The following is an 18,940-nucleotide window of genomic DNA, read 5'->3' on the forward strand; positions in this document are numbered from 1 at the left end:
TATTTAAGGCTCATTAGCATTTTAGCTGTAACAGAGCCGAATTTTAATCGTGTACATGTCACATGGTTATCATATCTATAATTAGCACATTACACAGTTGCCATTCGCCAGTATTCCTTCTATACCATTACATATGGTACATTCCCACAGTAGCCTTTTAGGCGTAAGAGTATTCTTTCTGTTCTTCATTATCCAGTTGGACCACCGGACAGCGGAGACAGTTGATTGATCATTGTTGAGTTATTTATAGAACAGCAGCCCGATGTGTTTTGCAGAGCAGAGCAGTTGTATGGATGAATCGATCTTATTTCGACCGTGGATCGATCTCCATCGCTGATGATTGTTGCGTGGACGTAGCTATTCTGTAACAACACAAAGATGGTCAATGAGGGTCCTGAGTTTTGAACTCACGATCGATCGCTTACTAAGCGAACGCGCAACCAATGTGGCTACGGGTCTCAGTTATAATTTCAACAAGATACATTCATACATTGTTGAATGGTTAAAATAAAGTATATTTAAGGTCAATTTCGTTCGAAAGAGTTGTTTGTTTATTTATTGTGTTTAAATATGATAATTTCAGCTGTCCAGTTTTTATAAGACCATTCCAAAATTCATAAGTATTATCGATGAAGAATTTAAAACGATCGGCTGATTTACATGTCAATAATTGGCAACCATGCCATTTCGGTCAATAACCTGGAAAACACGTGTTAGAATACTATTTTTCAAATTCTACTGAACGGATTTTTCAATATTTTCCTATGTTTCCGAAATTGCAACCTTGAGCTCTTCAATCGTGGTATACCGTTTTCCCTCAGTGTAGATTCTGCGTACAAGGATCCCCCTAAAATTTTCAACACGATTCAAGTCTGGAGAGCGAGCCGCCCAGTCAAAAAAATATGTTTTTGGTCCTTAATCCATTGCTTAGTTTCTTTGCTGGTATGAATAGTAGCTGGAATGTGAATTTTTTTGTGACGATATCCACGCAAAAGCAGTAGGAGATATCATTCCAGAACATGTATGTAATCCTTGAATGATGTGGAAACTATTTTGAGCTTTCCGGTTGCACAGAATCTCGCCCAAATCATGCACGAGCCTCCACCAAAATTCCTGGTTGAAAAATACGCTTCCTTCTTCCGTAAGTACGCCAATACCCGTTGAAACCATCAGGACCATCCAAGTTGAACTTTTTTCCGTCAGTGAAGATAACCTATACATTGAAAAACGTTTCGTTATAGCATAGCATAACAAAATATATCTTCCGATATGAGATGGTGTAAGATGAGGAGCTTTAACCTTTTAAGCCCTCTTTGTGTGAGAATTTTTTACCAAAACTTGACGAATTGTCACCCGAGTAACATTTAATATGAAATATTGCATTATTTGCATTAGCGATTTTGAGGAATTCGACGCTGTTTTAGCTATTCCCCGCTTATCCCGGTCAGAGAGCTTCAATTTACGTGGAGCCCTCTCCTTCTTACCGTGTACTTGAGGATTCGCCAAATAATTGAGCACTACTTGAAGGGATCGTCCAATCCGACGAGTAATTTCTCTGATACCAACATTTTCATGGTGAAATGCATCAATTTGCCTTTCTTCTCCCTCCGTGAGCGCTTTTCCCTTTGGCATTTTCCAGATTAATTGATCAAAATAACTAAAACAGCGGAAAATGTAACTGGTCTTATAGAAACTTGACACTTGAAAAATACAAAAACATTCGTTTACGCTCATCGCTTGCCCACACATATGAAAATCATGCAATGTATGGTAGTCACCAATACCTACCAATATAAATTGAAGCATTGTTTGTTTACAATGACACAAAGCAGCAAGATTATCACCTGGTCTTATAGAAGTTGGACAGAGTGTATGGTTTTCGTGATAATCAGTCAGTGTGAGATTTCTTTCAATATCTTTATAAAACAATTGAATATGAATATGGTTTTCTCTTTCTACTTGATAAGAGTATTCCTAACAAAATTGTTGGAAAATAAGAGTTATTAGTTCAATAAAAAACCCAAACGAAAGGGTGGCTCATTTCGCCCCACCTGATCATATTGCCCCTATCTACCCTATTTGTTTGAGAATATTTGCAGTTGTTTTAAGTGCGATCGATTCACATACAACATACATGTCACGTTCACGTCCCGTCACGTCACGATACGTCAATGATTCTACCATGCAATTCTCATGAAAACGTTCACATACACCAGCAACGTAACGACCCGTCAGCATACGTTCAACGAAAATAACCGGCAGGGTTTGTAGAAAAGAATAATTGACGGAGACGGACGGCTCGTTTGGTTTTTGTCTGGGCTTTGTGTCTCGGCTTTTGTTTTGATTTGGTTGTACAGTAATTTACATCTACATCGACATTAAGCTAATTGAACAGATCTGTGATGCAACACGTTTAATTAGACATTTTTACCTCTAGTTGGACATTTTTGTAAACATTGAGTTCGAGGCCCAAATTATGGCGCCACATTGAAAGTCGCCACCAGTCGCAAATGTCCAATTACTGGTCAAAACCGACTCCAATGCGACACTGAGTGGTGCCTCAGCATATCGCTTTATAAGTAACTTACTGTACTTTTTATGCCAACATATCTCTTAGCTCCAAATTTCGGAGTGAAAATCATTCGCGACTAGTTGAAAGAATTATTCTATTTATTATTATTGTTGCATCAGGGTCGGACTACGGGGTTTAAGCATTTAAATAATTGAATTCAATGAATTTTAAAAAATTAAGAACTGATTCTAGGCATGCTGATTTGGAAGAGGGCATTGCAATTTAAAATTGTTGTAGGTGGCGACACCATGAATAAAATTAAATAAATTATTCGTTTGGCATTTGACGTGACGGTGCTGGTGGAAGCATTGACTGCATGTGTGAATTGGTGGAGACGTTGACGGAACGTAGACGTTCTTCTCCGTAACGTGCTATGTGAATCGCACATTAAGGTGAAGGTGGAAGCTAGCCACAAATGGCTGCCACAATGGCGCTCATTTCTTTCATCTCCCTCCCTCACCTCTCGCCCGAAAATCAATAATTTTGCGAAACAGTGTGAAGAAAATGATCGTTTTCGCACACTTCCCATCAAGTAATATCAACCAAACTCTAATCGATTACTCACAAGATATTAAATTTTCATCTGCTTTCGCACCGTATAGTGAAGAACGTCGGAAAACTCGAGCAAGTGCTCTGAAAGTTAAATTTTCGTTTTTCAATCTTCTGCAATGGTTTTGTTTGTATTGGTGGAAGCATCGTTATTTTTTCGACACTGATGCCAAACAACATCATCGAAACAGCTATAAAAACCACTCAATAAAATGTTATTCCTGAGTCATAGCGTCCCATGTCATGAAAATCAATAGAATAAAATTGTGTTGATATCAATACAATTATTATTTTTACGTTTAATGGGTCTATAATGTAAGTTTTAGCAACTTTAACATTGGGTAAGAAAATTGTATTGCAGAGCTCGGAACACTGCCACGGCTGCCTATGCTTTCAAAAACAGTAAACGGAAAAGTATTAAATTCAATCTAAATGCCTCGGCCAACGAAGAGAAGGGTTAAGGCTTTCCAACGTGAATATGTGAAAACAATACGATCAACGAAGGAAAATATTAAGGAATTATCAACATCGAGTTACTATGCGGAAGAACTTGTTAATACCAAAAGTGCCCCAATTCGCATGTGTTATAAATTTGCTCATGTTACGCTCGCGTATAATCACCCCATTTTCACACGTGGGTTTACCTATACTACTACAATGGCTAGCTTCCACCTTCACCTTAAGGTGATATAAATATATATAGAAGTAAAATTCTGATTTTACGCTCGCAAATTTATAACACATGCGAATTGGGGCTCTTTTGGTATCAACAAGTTCTTCCGCATAGTAACTCGATGTTGATGATTCCTTAATATTTTCCTTCGTTGATCGTATTGTTTCCACATATTCACGTTGGAGAGCCTTAACCCTTCGTTGGCCGAGGCATTTTGATTGAATGTAATACTTTTCCGTTTACTATTTTTGAAAGCATAGGCAGCCGTGGCAGTGTTCCGAGCTCTGCAATACAATTTTCTTACCCAATGTTAAAGTTGCTTAAACCAAGGGATTGCTAAGATGGCCGCCTTTCAGTAGCCAGCATAGAAAATCATGAGCATAGAAATCATAACCTAAAATTCAAAATGAAGTGCTCCGCGCGATTCTTCGGCTGTGATTTGAATTGCAAATCGTCAAGAAAGCTTCCGGATGGGTATCCAAACATCGCTTGCCAAAAAAAAAACTATCCAATGTAATCAGATATTAACATATATGACTCCAAACATTAAACAATACGTGAGCCCCCTAAGCGCGAGCCCTGTTTTATGCTGCCTACGCTCAATTTGCATTGGATGGGATAGGGTTGCCAGAGCCCCGGCTTAAACTTACATTATAGACACATTAAACGTAAAAATAATAATTGTATTGATATCAACACAATTTTATTTTATTGATTTCCATGACATGAAACGCTATGACTCAGGAATAACATTTTATCGAGTGGTTTTTATAGCTGTTTCGATGATGTTGGCTGGCATCAGTGTCGAAAAAATAACGATGCTTCCACCAATACAAACAAAACCATTGCAGAAGATTGAAAAATGAAAATTTAACTTTCAGAGCACTAGCTCGAGTTTCCCGACGTTTTTCACTATACAGCAGATGAAAATTTAATTTCTTGTGAGTAATCGATTAGAGTTTGGTTGATATTACTTGATAGGAAGTGTACGAAAACGATCAATTTCTTCACACTGTTTCCCAAAATTATTGATTTTCAGGCGAAGGATGAGGGAGGGAGATGAAAGAAATGAGCGCCATTGCGGCTAGTTTCCATCTTCACCTTAATGCTTCAGTAGCTTCATGTGCTTCTCGTTCCTCCTGCGTTCATCCAGCCCCAATTCGTGACACATGTTCTCGAAACTTTCACTTAATATTATCAGAAACAATTCTCGTTCGAAATTCTTAAAACATATAAACACAGGCAAACCATGTTTCTGTGCGAGGGATAGGGCCCGCACAAAAAATCATACAAAACGACCAATGTTGAACTACACTGTTATTTTGTTCAAATCGCTTGTTAATAACTTCGGATATTATTTTAGAATGCTATGAAATTTCAAAAATAACTGTTTAGTGGAATGGTTTGGTCGCCCTGAAATGTTTTTTTATTGTAGAATCAGTTGACGATAATTGATTGATGATTCATTCTCGTCCTCGCAGAACAATACACAAGCTGATCGCATGTCGCACGTTGTTTCATGCCAATGCATTGAAATTTTTTTCTAACGCCGGTGGTCATTTTTACAATAAACATACACTCGGCTACATGCGATTATATACTTGTTGTATCAGCCCCATTATTCCACATCTCATAACTAGATCAATCTTTCTTTGGCACCGACTGAAAACAACAAAAATAGCAATACTTGCAAGTATCAAATATCATGCTACATGTTATTTAGTATTGTCCCAGTGGAATCGCACCTCTAGACATCGTTCGTACAACGATAACCAACCAGCACCAAACAACATAGCGTACAGAGTCATACATTGGAGGCCTTGAAGCAACTAAAAATATCAACACTTCTCATCATTTTGCGCTATTCTCAAAAGAAACGATTCTGTTAATATTACTGGCCTCGAAAGAAGTTGCATTACATTCTCATGTTCGAAATAAGCGCAGCTGTTATCTTCTTCAGGGGAGAGAGTTTTGCTACTAGCAAGCGAAACCCAATCACATAAAAAAAAATTCTAGAACGAATTTACTTTCTTTGTGACTAAATGAACAAAATAATTTATGTCTGTTAGCCTCAATAACCACGGCTGCATCGAAATATTTTAAATATTAATTGCATCGCGACAGGGCCAATACACACGGGAGCAGATACAAATGGGGTTTCAGCGTAGCGAAGATGCACTATTTGTACGTATGGGTTATGAGTATGCACGTACACACACAAATATCTATATGTCGATGGCTTCAAGCAACTAAATACACACACTTATCTCCGTTTTGCGCTCTTCTTAACAGAAGCCCTTTCTGTTAATATTGCCGGTCTAGATTAGTTTAGCTGTCATCCTTCGTGGAGAGAGTTTTGCTACCATCATGCGAAACCAAATCACAGGCAAAATTCCTAAACAATTATTTACCTTAGTGAGCCGACGATAGCCTAGCTTGATGATTCCTCACACAACTGTGTAGCTCAAAACATGCCAGAGACATCAGCGAACAAGTAATTTGGTCGCGTCCACAGCTCAATCCGAAACGAAGACATGCGATGGCGCAAAACAAGGAAGAACACACGAAGCAATAAACCTTCGTATCTAGAACGGTACAGAAACAATGAAAACTATAAAAAAAACAAATACAATCAATAATTACGAAAATCAAATCCAATGTTTTGTGAAATGTCGGATTTCTTCGAAAAAAAAATCTCATTGCTTTCAATTTAATATGTCGATCATTTGAATCGGTTTAGTAGTTCAAAACATGATTTTTTGAAAAAAGTCATTCTTGGAGGATATCTAATGAAAAAATAAAACAATACGGGTCTAATGTTTTGCGAAAAAGAACAAAACCTGGCCTTTTAAGGAAATCTGAGAACCACTACATCGGTTTCGCACAAAATAGCTGTTCAATAGCCTGTTTTCAAAGCAATTTTAGGCTATTGAAATTGTTTTCGGGTAAATAATTAACATATAACTCTTAGACATTTTATCTTTAAAATGAAATAATTATCATACCATTCCGTACAGCCGACAAAGAGGTATTAACATTCAAAACCTTGCAATTCAAGTGTAACGCTCTTGTTTCCGAAACCTTGAACTTATACCCCCGTACAGAAATAAAAGACGTATTCCTACATCGAAAACGAAAAAAGGCGTGTCATCAATGTAAAACAACTCTCGTGTGAATTTACTACATTTGCAAACGTTATGTTTCCGCATTACCGTTTCTTTAATTTGACATGAGAAACCCCTTCCTTTTCAACGGATTCTGTACCGCCCTCGTTTGCCGCCTCCGTGTGATGAACCTTCTTCTTGTGAGCGGTTAGTTCCCAATTTTGATAAAACCGTGCATCTGTGCACAAATCACAACTGAAAGGACGCTCACCCGTATGAATACGTCGTATGTGGACCTGCAGCTTTGTATTGCGCTGGTATATTTTATCGCAAAAATTACACTTATACGGATGAATACCTTCGTGGGCCAATTGATGAACGTTTCGCGCGGAGTACGTCCCGAATGCCTTGTCACACTTGCCACATTTGTAAGGTTTCTCTCTCGTATGGACTTTACCGTGATGAACAAGATGAGCTTTCGATTTGAAACGACTTGAGCAAATGTCACAGATAAACGGACGCTCATCGGAATGTGACACGAGGTGGATGTGAAGATCGGATTTCCGTAGGAAACTTTTCGAACAAGTTGGTTCCGTACACTTGAATTGTTTGCTATCCGTATGGAGAATACGATGAGATTGCAATGTACTGCTGGTGAAGAAAGATTTGCTACATATCTCACAAGTGTATGTCCGTTCGGCGTGTGTTTTCATATGGTTCATAAGAGAGCCTCGGCACGTGAAACGAGAACTGCATTTTTCACAAATATGATTTTTTTCCCGATATGCATAGGTTTGGTGTAGAATCAAACGTTGCTCACTGAGGAAACGTTTATAACAAATATGACACTCATATGGCTTCGCGCTGTTTTTAACTCGCATTTTTTCATGCTCCTCTGTGGAATGTTGCTTCAATTCTTCATCTGTTGAGAATTGCATCTCACACCCACAGCAAATCATCTTCCCTTCGCTTTCATCCGATTGTGTGTTTGATTCTGTTGGATGAATCAAATAGTATTCACTGGAACCTGTCTCAACTGAATATTGTATTTCATCATCATCTCTCGCCATATCTAAAAATTCTTCCGTATATTCAAAGTCCTCCTCCGCAGGGTCTTGAACTGTTTCATAAACGTCGCCCCGTGCTTCACTTTCGTGAACCATTCCAACATGTACCTCAGTGCATACACCGGTGTCTTCCACGCTTTCAATAGGCTCTTCTTTGTCTATTTTGCTATAAATGACGGTATCATGGTTTGTTGAATCAGTTTTGATAGTCGGTTCATCCATGTCTAAAACTTTTACATCTACCGTCATTTGCTCACTGCATTCTCCAATGTCGTTATGTTCTTGGGAAGTTACAATGTTCATAAGATTATCTTGGTTTGCCATATTCATTAGAACATCCGCTGGGATTTCAATCGCTTTTGCCATGTCAATGCCACCAACGCTTGATTTTTCCTTCAATATTTCTTTCTTCAAATATAGTTCCATCATTTTGATCCTAAAACATAGTTAGAATCAGAAACATATAACAAACTAAATCGACGTTTTTCTAACTTGGTTTGGCTTTCTTCCAGCGCATTGCGTAGCTGCCGGTCGGAATCTAAGCATTTTCTTCTAACTTTGTAACACTCTAAAATCTCCTCAGAACACTCTTTGCAAATGTACCTTGGAAGACCATCGCCTTTCGCTATCTATGAAAATTGATCATATTTTGTTCAGAAACGACTTGAAATCGGAAGAATGCACTTACCTCCAATCCACTTATAACACTTATCATTTCCGCAATCGAATTATGTTCTAATTTAGAAAATAATGAAAAGAAAACGTCCGCTTCCTCTACTAAACAAACCCGACAAACATCCATCGTACTGAAAGTTTCTATAACTCCAGCAAATTATCTCAATATTATGCGTTCGTTTATTTATTTATTTTTTTGTTTCCGCTCGAGCCTCTGTTATGACGGTTATGACAGAATCGAACATTATAAAGGGCTGAGTTGCAGTGACTTTATTTCCCACACTGAGAGAAATAATTAGTAAATATAACGAATTTTTTGGTAAATACTACCAATCTATAGTCATTTTCGACCGTACTAATAAACACATATGTCAAGCAGAACCATGATTCGGAAGCCCAATATCGGCTACATTTTCTCGCCGAAAATGCACGTATCAGAATTATATCCTTATTATACATCCATATTGCCTTATGGGAACAATGAAAATGGTTAATACGCGCTTTTCTCACCAGTTTTCAGATATGACAATATCCAAGCTTACTAATGTTATCGAGTAAAATATACTAATCTCTGGTAGGGATGCGGGTTTGTTGACAATATGTACAAAAAATTTGTACATTCTACTAATTTTGCATTACCAAATGTATTTAGTAGTTTTCGACCGAGGATTTTTCTAAGGGCAGATCGCCCAAGAATACCAGTGGTACGACTAAAACGTCAAATCCCTCATATTGCCAATGTACCCAATATTGCTGCGGATTACTGACATTTTGGTTCTGACGATTACTGTTGTTTACAACACGGTCCGGTTATATAGTTAAATAGTGGCTAACTTTAAACTCCATGTTGAATCTGAACACCTCCATGTGAAACCGAAATATAAAAATCGCTTAAGCAGTTAGAAATAAAGCAGCGCAATTTCCGTGATTTCAACGATTTCAATCCTCGCAAATGGTATGTTGGTAAACAAATGACGCCATATTGATTTTGACTTTGGGTAGCCTATATTCAATTGATGTCTAACCCCTGAAGAATACCAATTGAACTGTTATATATCAACTGTTATACTGAGAACTCCAGTACATTGACGTCCGGTTGTTTGTGAATTCTGTAAATTCATATCCGCCTGGCGTTTTCTTATCAACAGACTATTATTGTGTGTAAGTAAATTATGTTTGAACTACAAAATTTAACTATTGTTAGTTTTGGATAAACCGGTAACAGAACACGGGAAATATTAGAGACTTTATCTTTATACTTTTAGAATTCAGTACAATGGGCAATAAGAGAAAAGGACGATTCTCAGGAAAAAAAATTCAAAAGAACAACTGCCGGAAGTAAAGAAAGAGCCTGGACGCGAAGTCAAGATTGAGGATTCTGTTAGAATAGATCCACTAGAACTAGTTACAGTAGAACTGGTAGAGTTAATAAAGTCACCAAGAAAGGTACATCTTCGCCATTGAATTGGCCAAAATAATAATAAAGATGTTCGAAATACGTTTCATGTTTTTGGGGCGATTTATTCCGGTCACAAATTAGTAGTACCAATGTACTAATTTCTAATAACTTCAACAGAAACAATCTCTCAGAGAAAGTGTAGTAGGCTAGAAATATACACCTTCATTCTTGTTTTCGAACGAATAGAAAACTTTCGAAAGTATGCCCCATTTGTACTAGAGATGGGCAAATCAGCTCATCATGGTGAGCAGCTCAGAGCCGTTCAGCTCATACAAGTGAGCTGCTCATTTGGAACAGCTCTTCAGCTCAGTTGAATTTTGCAGTTGTCCACACAATTGCATATGAAACGTAATCACCATGGGACATTGCATAGTGTGCATTTTTTTTGTAATTGTACAAAACCTAAAACTGATATGAATTCTAATAATATAATATACAACAAATACTAAATGCTGAAATCCAACATAGAAGATGCTTAGGATATGCTGAACTTAAACAACAGAAAAACCAGCAGTAGCCAAATAGAATGCCTCCAGGAATATTGGCCGAGACAACGTTTTTGGAAAAAAAACCATCGAGATTTTTTTTTGCATCCGAGGATATAAAAATAAATCCACTAATAGGTGCAACGAGAAATAACTATTCGCGATCACAAAGGTAACAAAAGGACCAGTATCAATCATCAACATTTATGCCGGGTGGTTTTCTGAATTGTTTTGATTCAGCACGCGGAAATAAATGTATGTGTTTCCACAGTAATGTTTAAATAACAATGTAATATATTAAATTTATTTACAAGCATATAATAATGTGTATTATTTTGTTTGGTCATATAAGAAAAATTTAATGAAGTAATGAAGGATTGAATATCTTCAAAACAAAAACCTTTTTTCCTATCTGGCATCTCTGCTAAAGCTAAAGTACGAAGAGGGATACACGAAAACAAACTGACGTCATGCCATGAAGCGCGGGAGACGAACAATCCTTTCGCGTCTTGCAATTCACACTCTCTGCAGCTTTTGCGCTCCACAGCTATGCAGCTCAACAGCTCAACAGCTCAGCAGCTCAACAGCTCAACAGCTCAACAGCTCAACAGCTCTTCAGCTCAACAGCTCAACAGCTCATCAGCTCAACAGCTCAACAGCTCAACAGCTCATCAGCTCAACAGCTCAACAGCTCATCAGCTCAGCAGCTCATCAGCTCAGCAGCTCATCAGCTCAATAGCTCATCAGCTAAACAGCTCATCAGCTCATCAGCTCCAGCTCCGTAATGAGCTGATGAGCTGCATTTTTTTGATCGCGAGCCGATCTGAATTCGCTCACTATGATGACGCGATTCGAATGAACAGCTCATGAGCGAATGGCATATCTCTAATTTGTACTAGGTCTGTTCAAAAAGTATCGCGACTTTCAAATTTACACGGGTTACGTATATTCGATTTTAAAGTTTCTGTGACATTATGTTGGCATTCATGTCTCTCACGTATTTACGGTTATTTTGAATGTTCAGTTAATTTTTGCTTTCGCTGCTTTTCTCACACGTGTTTTGGTTCATCTTCGATTTTTGACTATTGCAAAAATTCCATTTTTGGAAGAATGTCGGGAGTGAGAATTGAACTCATAATCTCTGCGTGAGAGGTATGGATGTTACCACTGCGCCAGATCGCCTCCACGAGTCGAGAATTGTCTAGTATAATTTTGCCTCACGAGCACTCTGGAAGTCATCTGGATATTCAATGCGGATTGGCCGCTGGGAATTTGTTAATGAAACATGCGCTGGTGTAATTTTAACCGATATATGAAATGGAACGCGTCTTCTGAAAATCCTCCAAACGGTGACGGAAAAGGTTTCGTATTGCACTGACAACAGTCAAGTTGAGATTCTGGAGCTGGACAAAGTACAGTTGATAAATTTTAGAACGTGTGCCTACTTCATTTTTTGGAGTATATGATTTGTAGCGACGAATGAGTCGGAAGATTTCTAGTCACCATTAACAAAAAAGGAAAATGTGTTTTTTCTTGAATTGTTTTTTTATCATTAAAAAACACCAAATATAAAATAAGACTAATTTAAAATTGAATATAAGCACAATGCAATTATTCCCGTTTTTTCAATTAAAATATATGGAAGAATGTCCACGTGGACAACAGGGGAGGGGTATAGTCAATGTCCACGTTTGTCCACGGAGGGGGAGGGGAGGAGTCTAAAATCGTGCTTTTTCTGTCCACGTGGTATGTGGACAGTCCCTAACAGGTAGCTTACTTTACAAAGTGATAAAGTAATACTGCAGAAAAATAAATCTTTCTTGGGTAAAATTCTGGCAAAATCGCAAATAAACAAATTCATTAACACGTTCGATCTTTTGGACGAAAAAACATTTGACAGACATAGGGGAAAAATGTTGCAAGATTTTTTTTTATGCAAAAATAAATTTGAATTCTCATGATCTAAATATATACTTTTTTCTCTCAGTGTAAAATCCGGAGTCAGAATTAAGTGTTGATTAATTACCAGTATGAGATTACAGTGTAGAACTTTCCCGTCTGTTATGTCAATTTTGTGTGTGACAAGTACAATTTAACGCTCCGTCCTGCTTGCACTCATTACGGCTGGCGCTTCAATTCGTTCGTACCCTTCGTGCCAGAACAGTTCAAAACGTATATAAAGAAAAGTGTCGTGTCGTAAAATTCGGTTTCGCTTTTTCACTGCGCTCTGGCGAAACCTATTTCACACACACGCGTCTGGAAGAAAAAAAACTACCGGATCCTGCGTGATTTATTTTCATTCCTTGCCGGACAGTCTCTGGGAGTCGGGAAAAAGAATCATTTGGTTGCTTTCGATCCCTGTTAACACATGCACTCGAATCGAGTGTTATTTGTGGTTGTGTAGATAAAAAGTGAAAAAATAATTCATGTGAATATATATTTCCCTGTTCCCTTTAACCTTCTGTTCAACGATTTGGGAGAAACGATTACTTGTTGCAAATAGATAGCAAAAATTTCAACCTTCAGCTTCCGTCATCTAAGAGTCTAGCACACTACTAGGGACACTTTCAGTTGAGACTTCCGGAGCTCATCAGGAGTGCGATCTTCGGATCTAGCGCTGCGCTTGCCACGAGTACTAACCGCCTAGGCTAGCTTTGTCGCTAGAGTTTGGTCAGTGGAAATACCTTGCAGATACACGCGGTGACGTTGTATTCGGACAATCAGTAAACAAGCATCACTTTGTTTTAGCAATGGCACTCAGTCAAACGTCGGTGGTGAGTCATTTTTCTGTTATCTGCGATTATTTTCCAAAAAAGGGTGAGATTTGCTATATAACATAACACACAAGCAGGTTCGTTAAACAGAAACATGTTCTGCTTGTGGAAGCGTCTCGTCGCTTGTGTTGGTGCATTTGAGTAGAGACAATCTAGGATAGTAATTGATTCCTGCACCAATTACCTTAGTTGGCTACATTATAAGTTAGGTTTTATCACCATGCATTATCGTTTATTTAGCTCTCAATTTTCATTCCGTTCACAGCTTCTCGTTAAATGCAGTATAATTCGTCTACATATGCAATCAAAATAATCGTGCATGCACATGTATCGTGTTACCATATGTTAGCAGTTTGAAACGAGGAATTCGATTTTTTTCATCTCTGAATATATTGAAATTATTTAGTATAACATACTTTTCGACGAATCATAGGTCCTCGTGGTTCAATAACTATTTCTTGGGTCACTTTTTTTTGACGTAGGATTACGTCTTTCGGGAACATATTGGGGTACAAATTGAAAATCGAAAATCGAGCACATCGTGAAAATTGTCCAATTTCAAACGCTTATTGCTCAGTCATTTCATGATGAATTAATGAAATGTTTGCGTCAATCGATTTCGGTACTCCATAACAATTTTTTATATTGAAGAAAATAATATATGTCATGAAACTAACTATCGAACAATTGAAAAACCTCCACCCCTATCCTAACGGAAATACCCACTTCTGATTGGTCGAAATTGACAACACATGCGGCGGGTCCCTAACAGAGACATCAAAACCAAGCTGCCTGGGGGAAATCGGAACTGTAAATACATGAAAGTAGAGGGAACTTTTATTCCTACCGAAATGTATTCTCTAAAAGAGGTAACAGAACCAAGTTGCCCGGGGAAAATCAGCATTGCAAATATATACAAGTCGAGAGCATTTTTATATTGCAAGTAAGGTGAGTGATACGATTAATTCTAGCAAATAAAATTTAAATTTGGAACTTTAATGTTGGTTGTTTCATGAAATTTCATATCAATAGCCGATCGTGGATTTTGAATAATTTACCACAAGTGTAAGTGTAAAATTGTATATGGTAGCACTTGTGTTGAAAATGACTTGATGTATGAAACGATTTATTCCAATTTTCATAAATAAAAACCAAGGTGTGTTCCCGCTCGAGAACGAGTCGTTTGGTTTAAGCTTTCTGTTTTGTTGTGTTCATTTTCACCCAAGGAAAGTTTATAGGGCGAGAAAAATTGGAAAAGTGAAGAAATATTAGAAAAAGTGATTTCCCATATACTCTACATATAGTATTAGTTGTTAGTCCAATTAAAATCCGCATTGGATTGAATAAACACTCAGAAAGTAAAAACTATAAAAGAAAATTACCTTTTCCATTTCAAATATGTTGTCTCTGTATTGAAGTAACATGTTTTTACTGATGAGAAAAATAGATAATTGTGTTCGGTATTGATAATTATCTTATATAACATTGGTGAATTTTTTTTTACTTTGTTTCATTCATACATAACACAGGAGGCATCTCGTCTAGGATCACAGAGGGCGGTTTTCATCATATATCGTTCCATTTCGGTATCTTTTATATGATTCGCACCATCCATCAACTGTTTACCGTCCTTCTGTCATCATCACTCAAGAAACACTGGTGGAGTAAACAAACAATACCCAACAACCAAACAAAACGTCCCTGATTCATAGCCACCTATTCATTATCAAAGAGTTTAACGATGTAATTTTTCAAACATACGCAAAATCAACAGATCGTCTAACGGAATCCTACGTCGACTATGCGGTCGTGTCTCGGACACAACCCTCCTGTGACTTTTTTAAATACAGTGGCACGTATTATTCTGAAAGCAACAGCTTTATCCCAATATAATTATACATCTAACCATGATTTAAGTATAACATATGTTTTCACAACAATAATTATTAATTTAATTTTATATCACGAAAAGTATGAATTCACAAAAAGTATGTTGAATCGCTTGTAGAGATACGAAGTATCTTACTCTTATAATTTTATCATATAGGGTAGATAGGGGCAATATGGCCCCCCTAAGAACGAAACGTCCTAAATCATATAGGAACATTTATAAATATGTCTACATGTTAAAACCTCACGATTTGAGACCTTATTGATCGATGTACATTGTATGAAAATGCTTTAGAAAAGATTCATGATAAAAATTTACACTTTTAAAAATGTATTCCATTACCGTCGATCGAGAGCACTACGGGGCAATATGACCATGTTGGTTGATTCAATCATTTGAGTATGTTTTCGCTAGGAAATAACGTAACATGTTCATATAACGAAAGTTTATTCTATTCACGCATATTTCATTGGATTTCATTCAGTTTGTATGTACAAAAAGTAACAATGTGATCAAAGCGATTGGACTGTAATTTTACGTTACTCAAAGCAGGAACAGATAATATTTCTGCAGTTATGTACCCACGAGTGGCATCGATAGCATTGGTTCCATCCATCGCCGTCCGTAGAGGAACTGAATTGTGCCCCACAGTAGCAACATAGAGTGCCCTGTGGAAGATTCTATGATCGTTATTCCGTGTTCAGCACTCAGCGCTCAGCTGAAGTTATAGCGCTCTTCTGCCTTTTCCCGGCATTGTTAGAATTTTGGAATTTCTGGTCTGTACCTGTTGAATGAGTGCTCCCTTGGCCGAGTGGTTAGCGTCATAACTAACATGCCGGGTGTTCGGGTTCGATTCCCATTCTGGTCGGGGGAATTTTTCGTCAAAGAAATTTCCTCCGACTTGCACTGTGATCACGCGTATTCTAGAACTTGCCACTCAGAATGCATTCAAGGCGTGTTATTTGGCATAGAAATCTCAACTAAGTACTAATAAAAAAGACGCAAGTAATACTACGTTGAGACGGCGAAGTTCCTCTAGGAACGTTAGTGCCATTGAAGAAGAAGAAGAACCTGTTGAATGAAGATAATAATTTTTAGTTTAATTCGTTCTCCTATTGATAAAAAATAGTTACTGGAATCACTGAAGTCTCATCCACGTTGAATTGCATTACTGGTGGAATGTCGTATTTCTGCTGTATGTCTTCCAGTAAATCGTAGAATTTCCCGACTGCAATGCGATTGAATCCTTGTGTCCTGGTGGCAGAAATTGCTTGTGGTGTCCAAAGTGAGAGTTGTGGGTGGCGCTCTCCAAAACCAGCCAACTAACCCATTCCGGCTAATTGCTTTTGGCTATTGAAAGGGTGAGATATGCCATCTTTCGACCAAATCGTACGCCAGCTTCCGGATTCCTTTCGCCGTAACACTGTAGAACCGTTGTTCCATAGAGAGAACATAATCTACAAGCTAAGAGAACTTCCGTCGTTGAAACATTACTAAATGATCCGAGTTGCTGGAGCAGCAAAGGATCTGCGCAACGTAAATAACGTTTGAGTATTTCTCGCGGGACACAATGCACTAAGGCTGCCGCGTTCAAGCTGGTCTGTGACCACTTTTTACGTTCGGATATTCTTGTATAATTCCGCACCATGATTCCATATCTAGTTATTTCCAAGTATGTTTACAAATTCTGACATCAGTATTTACAGATTATGTTGAAGAAATACCTGGTCATAATGCCTCAAGCAGCAATGCCCGTTCCGCCCCGTACGTTTACGCTCAATGAAAATAAACTGTTCTTTTACATGGAACGGCAAAGCAGCGCAATAAATCAGTGGAAATGTTCAGAAATAATACCAGTACGAATTGATATAAAGAGCAGAGTAATAAATTTCAATATGAAGTGTTCAGAGCTTATTTCGTTGACTGCTTTTTTTATGTGGTTTTCGTGATTATCAGTTAGTGTGAGATTTCCTCCAATATTTTTATGAAACAGTTGAATTTAAATAGGATTTCACAGAGATACTTGAGTAGAGTATTTCTAACACAATTGTTTGAAAATAAGTGTCACAAGCCCAAACGAAGGGTGGCCCATTTCGCCCCGCCTGGTCATATTGCCCCTATTTACCGTACAATTCACCGAGATTTTAGAGACAATCAGAAAAACTTCTTTTCTTGAGAACCATTGACGGTTCAATGTGAGGGCCGGTTACTGCAGACTATAGACCTTGTGTTCTTCTGCTAACCGCATACTGTTGTGTTTAGAAATTCGTTTTAGTGACTTTGACAAAGTCCAATATTTCTTTATAAAAGAATTAGTTCCGGATTTGAAAAGTTCAGTAAGCGTAGCAAATTGAGTTTCATAGGAGAATTTGGATCGTGATACACCGTGTCTTGGGCAATCCATAATAACATACTCTGATGTTTCTGGTACCTACATTTCACTTTCAAAATTGTACGTTTTATTGAATTGTACGCTATATAGAAACAGAATAAAGAACTGACAAACAAAGCCTATAATACATTATTGTGTTGCTGTTTTAGTAAAGTTATTTAATAAATTCAAATTTCAAAATTCAAATCAGGAATCATAAAACCAGCAGTATTTCGGGATTGATTAAAGGTACAAAACATGTTTTAGCATCACAATACAGATAGTTCATTGTTCTTTAAGAAAAAAAAAATCCTTTACGCTTTGGAAATGTGTACGTTATATTGAGTGACGTTATATCGACGTTCCCCTATACTGGTTTCATTTTCCAGTCTATAACTTATCTCCTGTGTTGAGGACTCTGGATAGATACCTACTCCGCACACCGTCCCGTCCTTTGAAGCGTCAGTAGTAACACGGGGTGAGTTGGACATACGGGGTGATTTGGACCACCCCTTTATCTCAAAAAGTACGACTCAACTTGGATTTTTTATGTCATCTCCTTTTATTGCTGAACCGTATGTACCTGGTCAAATTCGACAGAATTCCCGCTGATTAAACAATCTTTTTGTGTATTGTGCAGTAAAGTTCTGTTCGTCTACAGAAGAGGAACAATTTGATGCAGCGAAACTGTAAATTTGAAAACAATAAATGAAATTAATTGCATTTTAATTTTTGCATGTTATGTGGGGGGACATGGACACGTTTTTTCTGGGGGTGAATTGGCCCTACAGGTTTGAGGCTTTTCATTGGTCTACTTGATTCCAGATGCCGCTGAATTACAAAAAGAGGATAGGCAGACAACGTTGGAAGAAAGAGGAGCTTGAAAGAGCAACGCAGGCCATCGAGAGCGGATTTTCTTTGACCAACATGCTCGAACAACAATGAAAAGATCCATACAGAATTCGAGATAGTCACAATCCAATTTTTTTGGTCTGGAATCTGGCCAAGACACCTGGTATCGATCCCAGAACACTGTTATTGATTGGAACATTATCCCAAAATACTTTACAAAAACACAAGTATGTTTTTTCGATGAAACACAGTGGTCCAAATCACCCCGCATCAAGTTTTAATGTCCAAAAATCATCTCTTTTATTTTATGATATACTAGCTGACCCGGCAAACTTCGTCTCGCCCAAAATTTGTTTTTCGTTGTCAATACCTTCAAACATTCACGTTTTCTTACTAAGCGCAAGTTCATGAGTTCAATCGCAGAACTGTTCATTGATTGATCCTCTAATCGACCCCGTTGAATTTACC

General features: G+C 37.7%; 2 protein-coding genes across 3 annotated transcripts in view; one reads left to right on the forward strand and one right to left on the reverse strand.

Annotated features, from left to right (window-relative positions):
- Nucleotides 1–6,966: 6,966 nt before the first annotated feature.
- LOC129777305 (zinc finger protein 347-like) lies at nt 6,967–8,853 on the reverse strand. 2 transcript variants are annotated; one of them, XM_055783525.1, is made up of 4 exons: nt 8,654–8,853; nt 8,458–8,594; nt 7,257–8,401; nt 6,967–7,194 (listed from the first exon to the last, which is right to left on the reverse strand). In XM_055783525.1, exons 1-4 carry the CDS (start codon nt 8,765–8,767, stop codon nt 7,166–7,168), a joined length of 1,425 nt encoding a protein of 474 aa, XP_055639500.1. In that variant the 5' UTR covers nt 8,768–8,853; the 3' UTR covers nt 6,967–7,165. The 2 variants fall into 2 exon arrangements, with proteins under 2 accessions (XP_055639500.1, XP_055639499.1); XM_055783524.1 differs by having other exon boundaries at nt 6,967–8,401.
- A 3,863-nt stretch (nt 8,854–12,716) lies between these two features.
- LOC129772812 (transcription initiation factor IIA subunit 1) overlaps nt 12,717–18,940 on the forward strand; it is a 30,302-nt gene continuing 24,078 nt past the window's right edge. The window contains exon 1 of the mRNA XM_055776295.1: nt 12,717–13,358. Coding sequence (XP_055632270.1) covers nt 13,335–13,358 — 24 coding nt within the window. The 5' untranslated portion in view covers nt 12,717–13,334. The remainder of the gene's footprint in view (nt 13,359–18,940) is intronic.

This window comes from Toxorhynchites rutilus, chromosome 3 (assembly GCF_029784135.1).
Source record: "Toxorhynchites rutilus septentrionalis strain SRP chromosome 3, ASM2978413v1, whole genome shotgun sequence".
Taxonomy (NCBI): Eukaryota; Metazoa; Arthropoda; class Insecta; order Diptera; family Culicidae; genus Toxorhynchites; species Toxorhynchites rutilus.

Excerpts from the sequence above, each read along its gene's own strand:
- LOC129777305 (XM_055783524.1), bottom strand. The coding sequence starts at position 8,767 with ATGGATGTTTGTCGGGTTTGTTTAGTAGAGGAAGCGGACGTTTTCTTT. Across the intron at positions 8,595-8,653 it reads GTGTTATAAGTGGATTGGAG|ATAGCGAAAGGCGATGGTCT; the intron begins GTAAGTGCATTC and ends CAATTTTCATAG. Across the intron at positions 8,402-8,457 it reads CTGGAAGAAAGCCAAACCAA|GATCAAAATGATGGAACTAT; the intron begins GTTAGAAAAACG and ends ACTATGTTTTAG.